The sequence below is a fragment of the Perca flavescens genome, chromosome 5, assembly GCF_004354835.1.
Source record: "Perca flavescens isolate YP-PL-M2 chromosome 5, PFLA_1.0, whole genome shotgun sequence".
Classification (NCBI taxonomy): domain Eukaryota; kingdom Metazoa; phylum Chordata; class Actinopteri; order Perciformes; family Percidae; genus Perca; species Perca flavescens.
In genome coordinates this window covers 36363579-36377593 of record NC_041335.1, presented here as the reverse complement: position 1 = coordinate 36377593, position 14015 = coordinate 36363579, and the positions used below count along the sequence as shown (strand labels likewise).

Genomic DNA, 14015 nt, shown 5'->3' with positions numbered 1-14015 from the left:
ACTACACACATCAACTTGCTGCTCATGGGAGTTTGTAAGTAAGATGTAAAATATATTTGCCAATTCCTCTCACATGCATCGGATCAATGATTTGACAATATTCATCAAAATACTTCCTGTTTCAAAACAGACTTTCAATGTTTTTCTCTATTTTAAAGAACTCCAACCACAACATTGAGGATAATATTCCCAGTGCTCAGCACCAGACTACCAGGAAGGAGATGTCCAGTACAACGTAAGAGCTTAATGCAGATTGTGTAGTGTGTAGTAATTCTGTTGCTGTGATGTGCATTAGTCTTGCAAGAGTGAGGGTGAATTTATTATGTCACCTTAATCTTGCGATGCATACCGTAATGCATCTCATTAAAGGGTACCTTCAGTTTTTTTCAACCTGGACCCTATTTTCCCATATGTGGTCTGATGGGAACAACAATCTTTGAAATTGGTCCAGTATTAAGCAATACAACAAGTTGCAATGTATCTTCAATTGGCAATTGTCTGACAACATTATGGAAAGGATCCCTACAGAGATAGACCTTCTTGTTAAAGAGTAAGATCCTTTTAGGTTAACATGAAACAGCTTCAAAATCACCATCACCAAACCCACCAGACTCCATGTAAATAAACAGTTATTCTATTATCATAAAACACACTCATTCAAAGTCGATAGAAACTAAATAAAACTATCAAACACTGTCTTGATTCATCTTTCCACTGTTCCAACAATCACCACTCTGGTTTGGTTGAAATAAACTCTTAATTCACCCATTTACATGTGGAGATATACTGGCTCTATACACGCTAAAAGTCCTGATTATTTACATGGAGTCTGGTGGAGTTTGGTGATGGTGATTTCGGGGCTGTTTCATGTTAAACTAAAAGGATCTTACTCTTTAACAAAAAGCTCTATCTCTGTAGGGATCCTTTCCATAATGTTGTCACACACTTAATAATAACTGATAATATGATAATAATAATAATCTGAGTCTGTCAGCGGTAAAAACAGAACTTTAAATCGACGCAAATTGAAGGTGCGCAATTGCACATTACACGTTACATTGCAGCTTGTTCTGCGTCTCGCCTAATACTGGACCATTTTCAAAGATTGTTGTTCCCATCCGTCACTTAGACACTAAACATGGGGAGACAAACAGAGTTACCCTTTAATGCCCCTCATTAATAACAGCACAATTGCAATATTTACAAAAGTTTAATCACACTTCTAGGGCAGCAGTCTTCACTGAAATCACCGTTTCTCTCTCTTGGCAGTTTCCTGCCGCCGGCCGGCCTCAGGTCAATGGCCCAATCTGCCGGACTTGCGGAGATTGCAGTTAGGCTGTGCTTGAACCAACGCGAACATCTGTGTCCTCACGTTTGGGTCCCCATCCTGAAGCCCCAGCGCCCCTGCATCCGTCCTCCAGTTTCAGACATCTTGAGCCAAGTCTACCTGCTCCCTCCGCTCCCGTTCTCCTTGGACTATGACGACTCGGACGATGACCTTTGGCTCCCGATCAACAAGAACAGACGCGTGATCTTCGCCGACTCGCGGGGATTGTCCCTGACGGCCGTGCAAGAGTTTTCCGACGAAGAGGAGCAGTCGGACCTCAGCCTGCTGCCGTCGCTGCGGGGTTTGGGAAGCATGACGGGGGACGGCTACAGCTGCACCGTCAGCACCTGCTGCCCGGGAACTCGGCTCAAACTGGGCTTCCCACAGCCTTCCGCCGATTTCAAGGCCTTCCGTGCCAAGCTGGCGGAGAGCATGGTCACCCTGGAGAACTGCAGCGTGACTGAACAGGCGCTGCGAGGCACGGTGCGAGTCAGGAACATCAGTCTCCAGAAGGACGTGCGTACGCGCATCACCTTTGACTCGTGGCAGAGCTACGGAGATGTGCCGTGCACGTACGTGCAGAAACGCTTCGGAGGGCCTCAGACAGACATCTTCGAATTCGACATTGCCGTTCCAAAAGTGCTGGATGCTAAAAGGAAGATAGAGTTCTGTTTGAGTTATTTGCCAGCAGGGCACAGCCAGCCCTTTTGGGATAATAACAACGGACAGAATTACAGCATTGCCGTGTGTGTGAGCTCACATCTCTGTCGCGGGAAGAATCCAATGCCTGCCGTGTGCTAGAAGACTCGGAAAAGACTTTGAAAAGACTGAAGTCTGACACCATCTCCCATTTAAAGACGCTGAGTTTTATGACCTCCCTACTCCACAGCAGACAGGAAACAAACATCATTTCACTAGCTGCTTTACCTTATCGTACGCACCAGCCCACTGTGAAATAGTTCTCTCGTCGCGCCTTGCATCCTAGCCACTGAACGCTCTATGGTGATTTCGTCAGGAAAATGATTCGCCATTGTACACTGTATGTGTAGGTGTGTGAGGAAGTTGCCAGTGGAGAGCCAGCATCTTTTTATTTGAGGTTAGGCCTGCTAACTCAAAGTGCACAGATTTGTTGATTAAATCAACTAATCGATTGGTCGACCAAATCCTGTGTTGTGCCTGGCACACACTAGAAGACGCTAGTCTCGCTTTGCCAGATCTTCCTCCACAGCGCTGCATAGGAGGGTCTGGCGAGTCCATACAGCATTCCTGGATGGGAGAAAAACGCACTCTGCTTTATTGGCATTTCTTTAAACCAATCACAATCATCTTGGGCGGCACTAAGTGCCCGAACCGAGCCACGGTGCCTCTGCAAAATAGCCTCGGGAAGGAACTTGTTTTGGTGGAACGTGTTTACGTTCAAAAGTAGTTTTAGTCGTGCAACAGAAAACTCAGATTGGACAGATGGTCTAGCTAGCTGTCTGGATTTACCCTGCAGAGATCTGAGGAGCAGTTAATAAAAGTATAAAAGCTTAAATTGGACCGTCGAGGATATCGGACTGAGTTCTGTGACCACCTTACTCCCAGTGGTGTAGTCTAATATATTGTAGTGGGTATACTGTACTATCATAGTGGGGGGTCTGGGTGTCCTCCCGAGGGAAGTTTTGAGTAACAACTTCATTTCCTGTATTCGGATACACTTTTATGCACCAATTTACGGTGGAAATCCCTTTATTTAGCCTGATGTGAAGAAGAAAAACACAGATGACAATTCACAATATATCGTAAATATAATGTAAAGTATGTCGTTGCGTGTCATTTGGCATTTTTAAGTGGGTATGTGGAAATCCTGGAGCTTTCTTAGTGGCTATACTGTGTATCACACAGACTACACCGCTGCTAACTCCAAACGATTGAGATGACAGGAGCAAGACTCTTGTGATTTCATTCCCATATTGGAAATTAAGTCCTGGGTAAAGATGAAGTGGATTTTTTTTAATTATTGCATTTGAATTTGTTTTCATAAATGTTGTAGACATCTTTGTTAGTGCTTTGTATAAAAAAAAATCTTAAAAACGGGTCGTTGCATTCACTTTTCATTTCCATTTCTCTTCTTTTTTTTTTTTTTTCTTCTGGCCAGTCACCAGCGCATGCATTACTGTTTGTCACCAGGGACCGGAGGGATCCCTTTCACTTTGGCCTTTTCTAGGATTCCCATATAGGTCAGAGATTACTGGGCAGGGACTAACCCAAACCCCACAGCAAGAGAGAAGCTAATCTTAGCTCAGCGCTGTTTATAGAGCCGAGGCTCGCTGTCACAGAATGATTGCAGGGAAACGTTTGTGATACCATCATCCCTGTCACCTTCCTCCTAAAAACCCAACACCTGCTTTCGTTGTCACATTGCAGCAAATTATTTACAGTAAATGTCTGTCGTGCAACATTTAGACACTGAGTTACAATTTCCAAATCATAACTCTTCAATGAGATTTTTAAGACGCATGAAAGCATTTTGGCCAGGAAGCTGAAAACTGGAAAGATACAATCTGACATTAGTTTTAGACATTTGGCAAAAATAAGACAAAACATCTGGCAGCGACTTAATAGAGAGATTTTTATAGAGAAAGTAAATCTGTAATGTTTTAAAAGGGGCATGCTTCCAGCGTTTGGACATTCAGCTTGAATCAAACTAATTTCTCTGAGAAATCACATCAAACTTGTACAACATGAACACAAAATCAAATACATCTTAAAGGGGAACTATGCAGTTTTTTTTAGCTTAATTTACCTTAACTGAACAGCTTCGGAGTCATTGGAATGGTTATATGACTTTTTTTTGGGTTGAATTGTGGTCGTCTCGCTCCCCCCTAGCACCTGTGAGCGGAAAAACCACTCTTGCAACGTTCGGCCGGCAAGCCGCTGGCCTCAGCATCAGGAAGTATGGCGTGATATCAGGTCTCGCCATGGAATGTATTGCTTCACGGCACTGCACATGTTAAACAAACGCACCTATACGCCCATTCAGGAAGCGGCTAACAAGGTAGCGATGGAGTTTTTCACACTATCGTCATGGCTGAGTCGGCTAAAAAGAAGCAGAAAGCTCGGAAAGCATTGTCGGAGGAACAGAGGAAGAGGAAACGGCAGACTGACCGAGAGAGGAGACAAAAGGAAACATCGGAGCTATAGGGGGAGCGCTATAGAGAAACCTGCCAGCAAAAAGCTAGAAAACAGCGAAGAAATGGCTAAAACTGCATAGTGCCTCTTTAAAGGGTAACTACCTTTTTTTTTTCAACCTGGACCCTATTTTCCTATGTTTTTGTGTCTAAGTGACTGATGGGAACAATAATCTTTGACTTTGGTCCAGTATTAAGTGAGATCGTAAGTTAATAGCTACAATATAAGTTAATAAGGTTATTGTCCAGCAGGTATTTACCTTTATAAAGGTGCTTGTTCTGCCGCTGACAGGCTCAGATTAATAATCTAAGTGTCTGACAACATTATGGAAAGGATTTCTAAGGAGGTCGACCTCTCTGTTAAAGAGTAAGATCCTTTTTTAAAACATAAAAACATCCGCGAAATTGCTAAATCCACCAGACTCCATGTAAAATAACAGTATTTTTAGCATCGTAAATTACACTTCTTTCACAGTCGAAACAATGAAAAGCTGTTTTGGGTCGTCTTTCCACTTTTCCAACCATCACAACTCTGGTTGTGGTAGAAATAAACACATAGTTTACTGATATACATTACATGTGAAAATATGTTGGCTCTATAAACACTACTACTACAACATACTGCTTTTTTTAAAGGAGTCTGGTGGGTTTTGTGCTAGTGACTAAAGAGCTGTTTCTTGTTAAACAGAAAAGGTCTCAAAGAGGTTTTAAAGTTCTCTCTCTGTAGGGATCCTTTCCATAATGTTGTCAGATACTTAGAATAATAATCTGAGCCTGTCAGCGGCAAATGAGAATTTTTGTGAAGATAAATACAAGCTGGACAACTGCCCTATTAATTTACACAGTAGCTTGTTTCGCCACCGCCAACTGCAGCGATCTCGTTTAATACTGGACCAATGTCAAAGATTGTTGTTCCCATCAGTCACTTAGACACAAAAACACAGGAAAATAGGGTCCAGGTTGAAAAAAATGGTAGTTACCCTTGAAGGAAAGAAATGTAAATTTAAAAAAAAGTACACAAAATGAAGCACAGATGACTCCGGACAAATGAGGAGCACAGATATTTTCCAGCCTTCTAAAGCTTTCTATCATGTCTTTAATTATGTTTTGTTCAGCCGTCACGGATGTATAGTGTTTCCAGCTGTGAGCATGATGCAGTTCTGCGATACACATTGTTAATCTTCTATTTAATACTCACTATTCTAGTCCAGGCATGGGGGGCAGGAAGAGGGGCAGCAGCATGCATGCACCGAGAGGTGGGCTGTTTCCACGGTGTCCTAAAGCAGGGGCGGAGACAGACATATAACATTCGGGGCTTAGCCCAAAATCTAAGGGGGGGTTCCGGGGGCATGCTCCATTTACGGCAGCTATTTGCACCATTTTCTTTTCAAGCCATTTGATAATAAAATGCCTAAAAATCTGTACATCATTTAGGGAAAACAGGATAGTTGCCAAGGAAAAGAATCATCCTGTAGAGCTGAAATCCTGTTTTATATCTATAACTGTCTTAATCATTCTGAAACCAGAACACAACTAATGTTGAGGTTGTAGAGCGGCAGGATTAATCAGTTTGTCAACTATTGAATTAATCGGCAACTATTTTGATAATTGATTAATCGCTTTGAGTCATTTTTTCTTTTAAAAAAATTCTCAGATTCGTTAAAAGTTTGTTAAAAGTGAATATTTTGTATTTTCTTCTCTCCTCTAACCCTAATCCAGAAAATAATCGACAGATTAATCGACAATGACAATATTTGTTATTTGCAGACACACAAAATGACTCGTTTCACTATCTAGAATTTGATCCATTCGGTCCAATATCATTTCAAACGTATTCGACATCTTCATCGATAATGAAAATAATCGTTCGTTGCAGCCCTCGTCTGATGTTACTATTTTTAGGTTGTATAATGTAGGTATGGTAGGAATTTGGTGTAAACAGCACTACTGATCTTGAAACCAATTTACAGTAGAGTTCACAAAATGAACGGCGATATATTTTCCCAGTAACAGAGCTTTTGCTGCATTGATTTGGTCCAATCAGAGAGACAGAGTGGAAATGACACAGAGTTAAAGTTATTTAAAAAAAAAACAAATAAAAACATTTAGGGCTGGAGCCCTAGAAGCCGCCCCCCCACCCCCCCCACCCCTACAAGCGATGTTCTCCAATGTTTTGTCTTTCAGTATTTGTCCGGTCCGTCCTACATCTCGCTCAGCGACCCACGCTGATATTGCACACTTTGCAGCTCGGGTCTTTCTTGGCGTTGGCTGTGGTCAGGCTCATGAGCTGGTGGTGGCCTCGGATCGGCTCCACGAGGCCCTGATCCAAAGGAACCGGCTCTGTGAAAAGCACCTCCAGGATGACGTCGCTGGCGTGGCAGTACCGAGGCTCCTCCCCCGGTGTCTGCGGCGCCGTGTACGTCAGGAAGGGGTTGGACGCCAAGTCCAGCATTGGCAGCCGAGTGCGACAAAAGTTATCTCCCTCTGAGCCGACGGGAGCCAGCACCAGCACCACGTAGTGGTACGCTGTGTACATACAGTAGAAGTCCGCGAAGTACAGCGAGATGTTGGGGTTCAGCAGGTGTCCGGCGGGGATCTGGAAACGCAGCGGGCCGTAGGGGGAGTCCTGGGGAGGGAGGCCTGTATCGAACTCTGTGTTGCAGCTGAAGAAGACGCCTTGCAGTTTGCCGTTGATCGGAGAGCCGTGACTCCCGCTGATGTCTTTCAGGGCCGGACGCATCAGGCCTCCGCATTCCCTTCTATACTCCAAGATATGAAGAGAAAAAGGAGAATTATAGGCCTTCCTCACATTTTGGGGAATACACTTTTCTTCATGTGGGTTTAATGAGGAAAATCGATATCAATCTTATGTCTGTACGCTGAATTTGAAGCTACAGCGAGCAGCTGGTTAGCTTAGCTTAGCACAAAGACTGGATACAGGGAGCCTGGCTCTGTCGGACTCTACAAAAATCTGGCGGTGCAGTTAAGTTTAGCCGACAAAAGATCAACAGTTAAGTTTAGACACGACTAGTTAGGATTACGAGAACGTTTGTGGTTTTGGGATAAAACATCGGTCCCCTTAAAGGACCATTTTGGCGCAAAATGAACCTAGGGGTTAATAACATATGTGTACCGAGTCGACCGTTCTCTGGGATCTGTTTTCATGCTAATCGAATGTGTCTCTCTCTTCAAACAAGGTAGCGCAAACTGGTGATTAAACGCTACTGTCTTTATAATCTATCTTTTTAATAAACTGTCTGTACGCTTACAAAGTTCTCAATGCTTCAGTTTACATGTAGAGACCCTCGTTATGCTACCGTGGAAGTGTGGTGTAGTATCTGGAGTTATAACCTTGCTCTATTCTTGTTAGGGAATTTTGCTGAGTCTATATGGAATTTGCTTTCTGAGAATTTACGACTTTACCTTATGTCTCTGTTAAGGAATTATAAGGGTTTTGTTCTATTCTTGCTTTCTACCCCTCATATAACTATGTCTTATGTTACACCATACCCAGCATATATACAGTGCTTCAACAGCAGAACGACTTATTTTGGGACCAGGTCTGTCGTATCTCCAAGTTTCTGCAGGAGCTTGTAAATTGATGCTGAAATTCTTTGATAAAATAAACCCTTTTACAACAAGAACAGTGTCGGCAAATTCCTCTTCATTCATCACCACAGCATTGTTATTAAAGACACCACAGTGGCCTTGTTAGTGGTGTAGAAATAGCGATTTACCCTCTGCCCCAAAAGGTAGCGTTAGCTGCTAATCACCGGTTTGCAGTAGCTTGTTTCAAGCTAAAGACACATTTAATTAGCATTGAAACAGACCCCAGAGAACAGTCGACTAGGTACACATATGTTATTAACCCCCTAGGTTCATTTTGCACCGGAATTGTCCTTTAAGTAGTACTCCTGGTATACACACAACCGTTTCCTGGGTGAAAGTTTTGTGTTTTCCTCATAACTTCTTCTGGCATACCCTCCCATCCTGCCCTCTAAAGTTTGTATAATGAGCACGAAACCGACATTTAAAACAATGGTGGTTTCACAGCGGGTAATGTGCCAGACATCACCGTCACCGTGAGATGCTAGGCAACCAGCGGGCCATAGAGGTGCTGGTATAGGCAGCTTTTTTGTTGCCATTGGACAGAGCCAGAGTAGTTGTTTCTGTGTGGTTTAAGTGCTGCTGGAATTGCTTTGGGCGTACAATTAAGAGATAAGGATGCAGCTCTGACCTGACATAGTCGAAGTAGTCTGGGTGCTGGTTGCGATAAAACACAGAGAATTTCAGCAGCCTCACTGCTGAGCCCGTGGCCTTGTCGAGGAGCTGCTGTAGGTGTTCCATGGCGTAGTCTGCAAAGTGGATGGAAAGGAGTTGTGTAAAATATGAATGCCTAGCCTGTGAAGTTGTACTTATTTTATACTCTACTCATACTCTATGTATGGTGCGTTCTTTTTGTCTTGTAATTGTGACTAGTAGCTTGAGTGTGTCGTCAACATTTTTAGTAACATTTAGTATTCTATTCACTCAGTTATTGACATATTACACCAATATATTTCCCAGTTTGATACATGAAACGTTAACGTTAGGCTACTGCTCTGCTTTCTGCTCCAGACTCGGCTTAAAGCCGTTGTTGTCATATAGCAACCGAGCGTCTCTAGCCAATTTCAGCTGCACAAGCTACAAAATAACTAATCAGGCGGTATTTACCTCCTAATAAGACTGTAGAGACATGTCTATAGGTAGCAGTATACAGCACTATGTTTAACTCCTAATAAGACTGTAGAGACATGTCTATAGGTAGCAGTATACAGCGCTATGTTTAACTCCTAATAAGACTGTAGAGACATGTCTATAGGTAGCAGTATACAGCACTATGTTTAACTCCTAATAAGACTGTAGAGACATGTCTATAGGTAGCAGTATACAGCACTATGTGTACGACTTCTTCATTTGGTTACAACAACAACAAAAGTGCTTAAAATTGTAGAAAACCACAATGTTTACTACGTGTGATGCACGAGGTAGCCATCTTTGAAAGTGAACTCGGGGTCCTCTGAGTTCAGACGACTTGACGAGTCGTATATATACGACCTCGGTGGCGTTCTTTTTGCAACTTCCGGTTCGTAACTCCGGAAAACGACTCGTAGATCGACTTCGGTGGACAAAAAAAACGCACCAATAGTCTCGCATCGCCAGACCTCACTCCACAGTGCTGTGGAGTGAGGTCTGGCTACACCACAGATGCATTCTGGGATAGGAGAAAAACTCTCTGGGTTGTTTGCATTTCTTTAAACCAATCACAGTCGTCTTGGGTGGACACAGCGACGGTGGCTCTGCTAAATAGTCTCGGGAAGGACCTGGTTTTGGTGGAACATTTGCACCCCGCAAAAGGAAACGCCACATCCAATATTAAAGGAAGTTAACTGTTACAATACAGTAACGTGAGCTATTTAAATTAGCTGATACATGGTTAAACCTCATTGGCTCTTACCAGCGTATCTCTGTGTGTACTTCGTCCACAGCAATCCCACCAATCAGTCCCAAAACGTCCCAGTTAGAGAGGAAATGCCCTAAACATATTCTTAGTAAATCTTTACAATTATCCCCCGAAAGAACCGAGCAGGCCTGCCTTGTTGCACCATCCAAATTTTCTCAAAAACTTGACTTTTTCAGCGTGTAGCTCGCTAGCTCGGAGTTTATTGCTGTTTCCCGAAGAGAACGGAGTCCGGGAACGGCAACGCACAGAGAGTGGACATTACGCAGGCTGTCAGGCTTTATCCTGGAAATGTACTTCCGTTGATCCAAACTATACTGTATATATTTTACATGTAACTTTAGCTGTCAGGTGTGTTATCCTCACCCCCGGTGCAGAACTCCACCACCTGGCTCCACTCCGACACCAGGTAGTCTCCGTCTGGCTGTCGGACAGCCGTCTGGACAGCGACGCAGTACTCCGTCCGTGGGCTGAGGAACCAATGTCCCCTCACCGCCATGGGGAGAGGCACCGCCTTGGCCACCAGCTTGGTTGGCACATCCTGGGAGACAAAGGAAACAGGAAGGAGTTGACGTCAGGTGCCAGGATGCAAGGCGAGAGAACAGGCTGCTGTGTGTTTAATTTACATGTCAAAGCAAATGTAAATGTAATTGTTGAGTCCGACAGCTCCCTCCATAACATTTGCCTTATTAGCATAATATTCCACTTCAAGCCCAAGCTGCTGTAACTAGGATACATCTAATCAAACCGCTGGCTTTGTTTTGGCCAAGGCCTCTTAGAAGCACAGCTAATTACCAAAGGCTCAGAGGGTCCATATAGCCATGGAAACACCTCTGATGCAGGTTTGTTTGTTGCACAGACAGCATATCCTGCATTCAGGAACAACTCACTCAGTCCTAGCCCTGCCTCAACTTCACATAGACACTAATAGGCCTTAATTACGGTTAATATTTTGCATCTGAAATGAAGGGAGATTATAAGTATTAGACTTCAGCTACTTGAGCTTAATTTAGACACCAAATTGATCACTTAAAGACAGGGGCTCAGCCCAAACCAAGGGGGACCAGGGGCATGCTCAAAATGTAGCCCCTCCTCTCTCCACAAGCTAACATGACACCACATTGACACCACTGGTTTCCTCAGCTTTCCAAGTTTCATATGATACCAATATATTCACTATATCTCTAAGACGGAACCAGCTACAGCCTCTGAAAGAAGTAAAGTCGGCCTAAAAGATTTGGTGCCTTGAAGGTCCCATTGATCCCCAGTGGTCACGTAGCTTAGAATCCCAAAATGTCACGTGACAGCAAGTTGTCCTCATTCTCAATATCACACTCATTTTCAGGTTCATACTTGTATTTTGAGTTTCTACTAGAACATGTTTACATCCTTCAGTGTTCAAAAAACACCTTATTTGTCTCATTGTCTGTCTGAATATACTTGTATTCACCCTGTCTCTTTAAGATCCACTCCGCTCTCAGTGTCTCTGCACTGTCATTGCAGCCGGGGAATGACTGTAACAGGACTGTAGCTGCACTTTCTACCTGCATGCATGCATACTGTAGTGTAGTTGTGACATCACAACTCTACAGAAGTCCTGACGGCTCGTTTAAAGTTTCTGAATTCGAGCTGTGTGTATTTCTCTGTGGGTTTAGCACTTTGATACTATCACAGTATTTATATAGAACCTCGATATGCTTAATAATCAAAAAAAGACATTGGGTTCTTACTTTTAACATTATGGGACCTTTGTGTCACTTTGTTGCCTCGAGATCTCGTATCTGCTTTCAAAATAAACTCACAGAGGTCAAGCCAGGAGATGATAGGAGACAAACCATAAAACAATTGTTTCATAACATTTGGTCTGGAACAACGTGGTAATAATCAAAACCTTCCACTCCAACCCACCTCAAAAACCTATTATAACTTCCTTTACATCAAGGCATTTGACCCATAAATTGTTGCAGAAAAGGCACAAATTCTTGCAGAAAATTCACCAGAATGCAGAAAAATAAGTGGCGCTCAAAATTTAAATTTTTCTCAAAAGTGGGGATCTCAACCCCCCCAATATTGCAGTATATTTTGTTTATCACATGAAAATATACAGTATGTTAAACATGGCAGAGATCTAGAAACTGCAGATGGAAAGTAGCTGGTAGCTCAACATTGTACAAACGTTCTCCTATCACCGTTTGAAATCAATCCTCCTCGACAAATCAATTTGGAAACAAAGATAAACCAGATAAACCATTTGATTGCTGCTTTATCTTTCTGATGTATGACATGTGATTATTTTGTTACCATGAAAACTGTTCTGTGCTGCAGATGAATTTCTCAGTTTTTACAGGAAGCAATGTACAAGTGAGTCACATGGCCTGAAGCTGTTGACTGCACTCGTTTTCTTTTTAACGTATTGGAAGTGACTGAAAGGGCGAACTGCTGTTTTCTGTGTTCAGACTGATGCAGAATATCATCAGTTAGACCTCTCCGATAACCCAACTAGACCTGAAATGCATGTTTTCCTTTCTCATTCAGGCTGCCGCTACTATTTAAAGGAGACCTATCCTGCTTTTCTGTATTTTCTGTCACATCTATATTGTTTCAATGTCAGATGTTAATGGCAACTTCAAAGCTTCAAACAATGAGGTAATTATATTTAAAAGAAATCCCTCTGAACCTGAGATATTTCACTGTTCTGAACGCTCCAGTTTCAACAGTTTTTTTTATACTCTTGACTCCTTCTCATGTCATAACTAGCTGGTTTTCTCTAGAGAAGCGAAGTCCTTTCCCTTCCTTCCCTTCCGGAGGACCACCATGGGGGAAAATATGTGTGGTAGGTATTTTGACAGTGTTAAAGGATAACTACAGATTTTTTTTCCAACCTGGACCCTATTTTAATATTTTTTTGTGTCTAAGTGATTGATGGGAACAACAATCTTCGACATTGGTCTAGTATTAAAAGGATCGCTGTAGTCGGCAGCGGCAAAACAAGCTACAATGTAAGTTACTAGAGCAGTTATCCAGCTTGTATTTACCTTCACAAAAGTGCTCGTTTTGCCACTGACCAACTCAGATTAATATCCTAAGTGTCTGAGTGTCTTGAGATCTCCAACTATCTAGGGAGGTCACGGGACATGTCTGCATGTATTCAAACAAAAGTGACAAAAACCCGAAAAAAGCTACAAAAACATTGAAAAAAGCAAAAAATAATTGTCCAAGAAACATTCAGAAAAGGTGACAAAAACCTCAACACAATTATGGAAGAAAAAAAACAACAAAGCGGCAAAAACTAAAGGTGAAAAAAAACATTGAAAAGGGCGACAAAAACTGTTTTACTTATTAAAAAAAAAAAGATCCCCAAAAAAACTTAAAAAGGCGACAAAATGTCGGAAAAAGCAACAAAAAATATTGAAAACATGAAAACACTTTGGAGAAAGCCCAGTTTAGATGATGGACAGACAGATATACATCCAGAGGAAGCTACATGGGGTCCCACCCTGTGTTTGAAGCGGTTGGGGTCTCTGCTCTCTTTGCGGCTCAGGTCGATGAAGAAGTGCGTGGCTCGGGCGCTGTCCTCGGGGCTCATGTCCCACATGATGCGGAAGGAGTCGCAGGTCACCTCACAAATCTGGATATTACACGGGGTGGCGAGAGGGGCGTCCATTTCCGTCATCTGCCATTAAAGCGAGAGATCAGAGCTGGAGTTAGAGTGTAAATCCCTGTTATACCAGTGCTTGAGAAAGAGGCAACATCTGCTAAAAGAGATTAAATCAACAAATCCCTTAAACCATACAACGATATAAAATCAGATACTTTTCTTCATGACGTAGCTCCGTTTGTTCCGTAAAGTTTAGGGTTAGGGGATTGGTCAGGGGATAGGACCTGAACATGTAAGCATGGCCGCCTGGCCAATAGTAGTGTGTGAATGCTATTGAAGGGCAGGTTTTGGCGTGGCCATAGTTGGAAAACAAATATTGCGTCCCAGAAGCATGCGTGAAGCAGCTCTCCGCTAAAGATA

General features: G+C 42.8%; 2 protein-coding genes across 2 annotated transcripts; one reads left to right on the top strand and one right to left on the bottom strand.

The window, feature by feature from the left end:
• Positions 1-2585, top strand: ppp1r3c2b (protein phosphatase 1 regulatory subunit 3C2, duplicate b). The gene is made up of 3 exons (XM_028578996.1): positions 1-34; positions 159-235; positions 1270-2585. The coding sequence occupies exons 2-3, from the start codon at positions 222-224 to the stop codon at positions 2126-2128; spliced, it is 873 nt and encodes a 290-aa protein (XP_028434797.1). The 5' UTR covers positions 1-34; positions 159-221; the 3' UTR covers positions 2129-2585.
• Positions 2586-6709: 4124 nt separating this feature from the next.
• Positions 6710-13670, bottom strand: phyhip (phytanoyl-CoA 2-hydroxylase interacting protein). Its single transcript, XM_028579051.1, has 4 exons — positions 13494-13670; positions 10364-10538; positions 8735-8852; positions 6710-7256 (listed from the first exon to the last, which is right to left on the bottom strand). The coding sequence occupies exons 1-4, from the start codon at positions 13668-13670 to the stop codon at positions 6710-6712; spliced, it is 1017 nt and encodes a 338-aa protein (XP_028434852.1).
• Between the last annotated feature and the right edge of the window lie 345 nt (positions 13671-14015).

Excerpts from the sequence above, each read along its gene's own strand:
- phyhip (XM_028579051.1), bottom strand. The coding sequence starts at position 13,670 with ATGACGGAAATGGACGCCCCTCTCGCCACCCCGTGTAATATCCAGATT. Across the intron at positions 10,539-13,493 it reads CCAACCGCTTCAAACACAGG|GATGTGCCAACCAAGCTGGT; the intron begins GTGGGACCCCAT and ends TTTGTCTCCCAG. Across the intron at positions 7,257-8,734 it reads GACTACTTCGACTATGTCAG|AAGGGAATGCGGAGGCCTGA; the intron begins GTCAGAGCTGCA and ends CTTGGAGTATAG.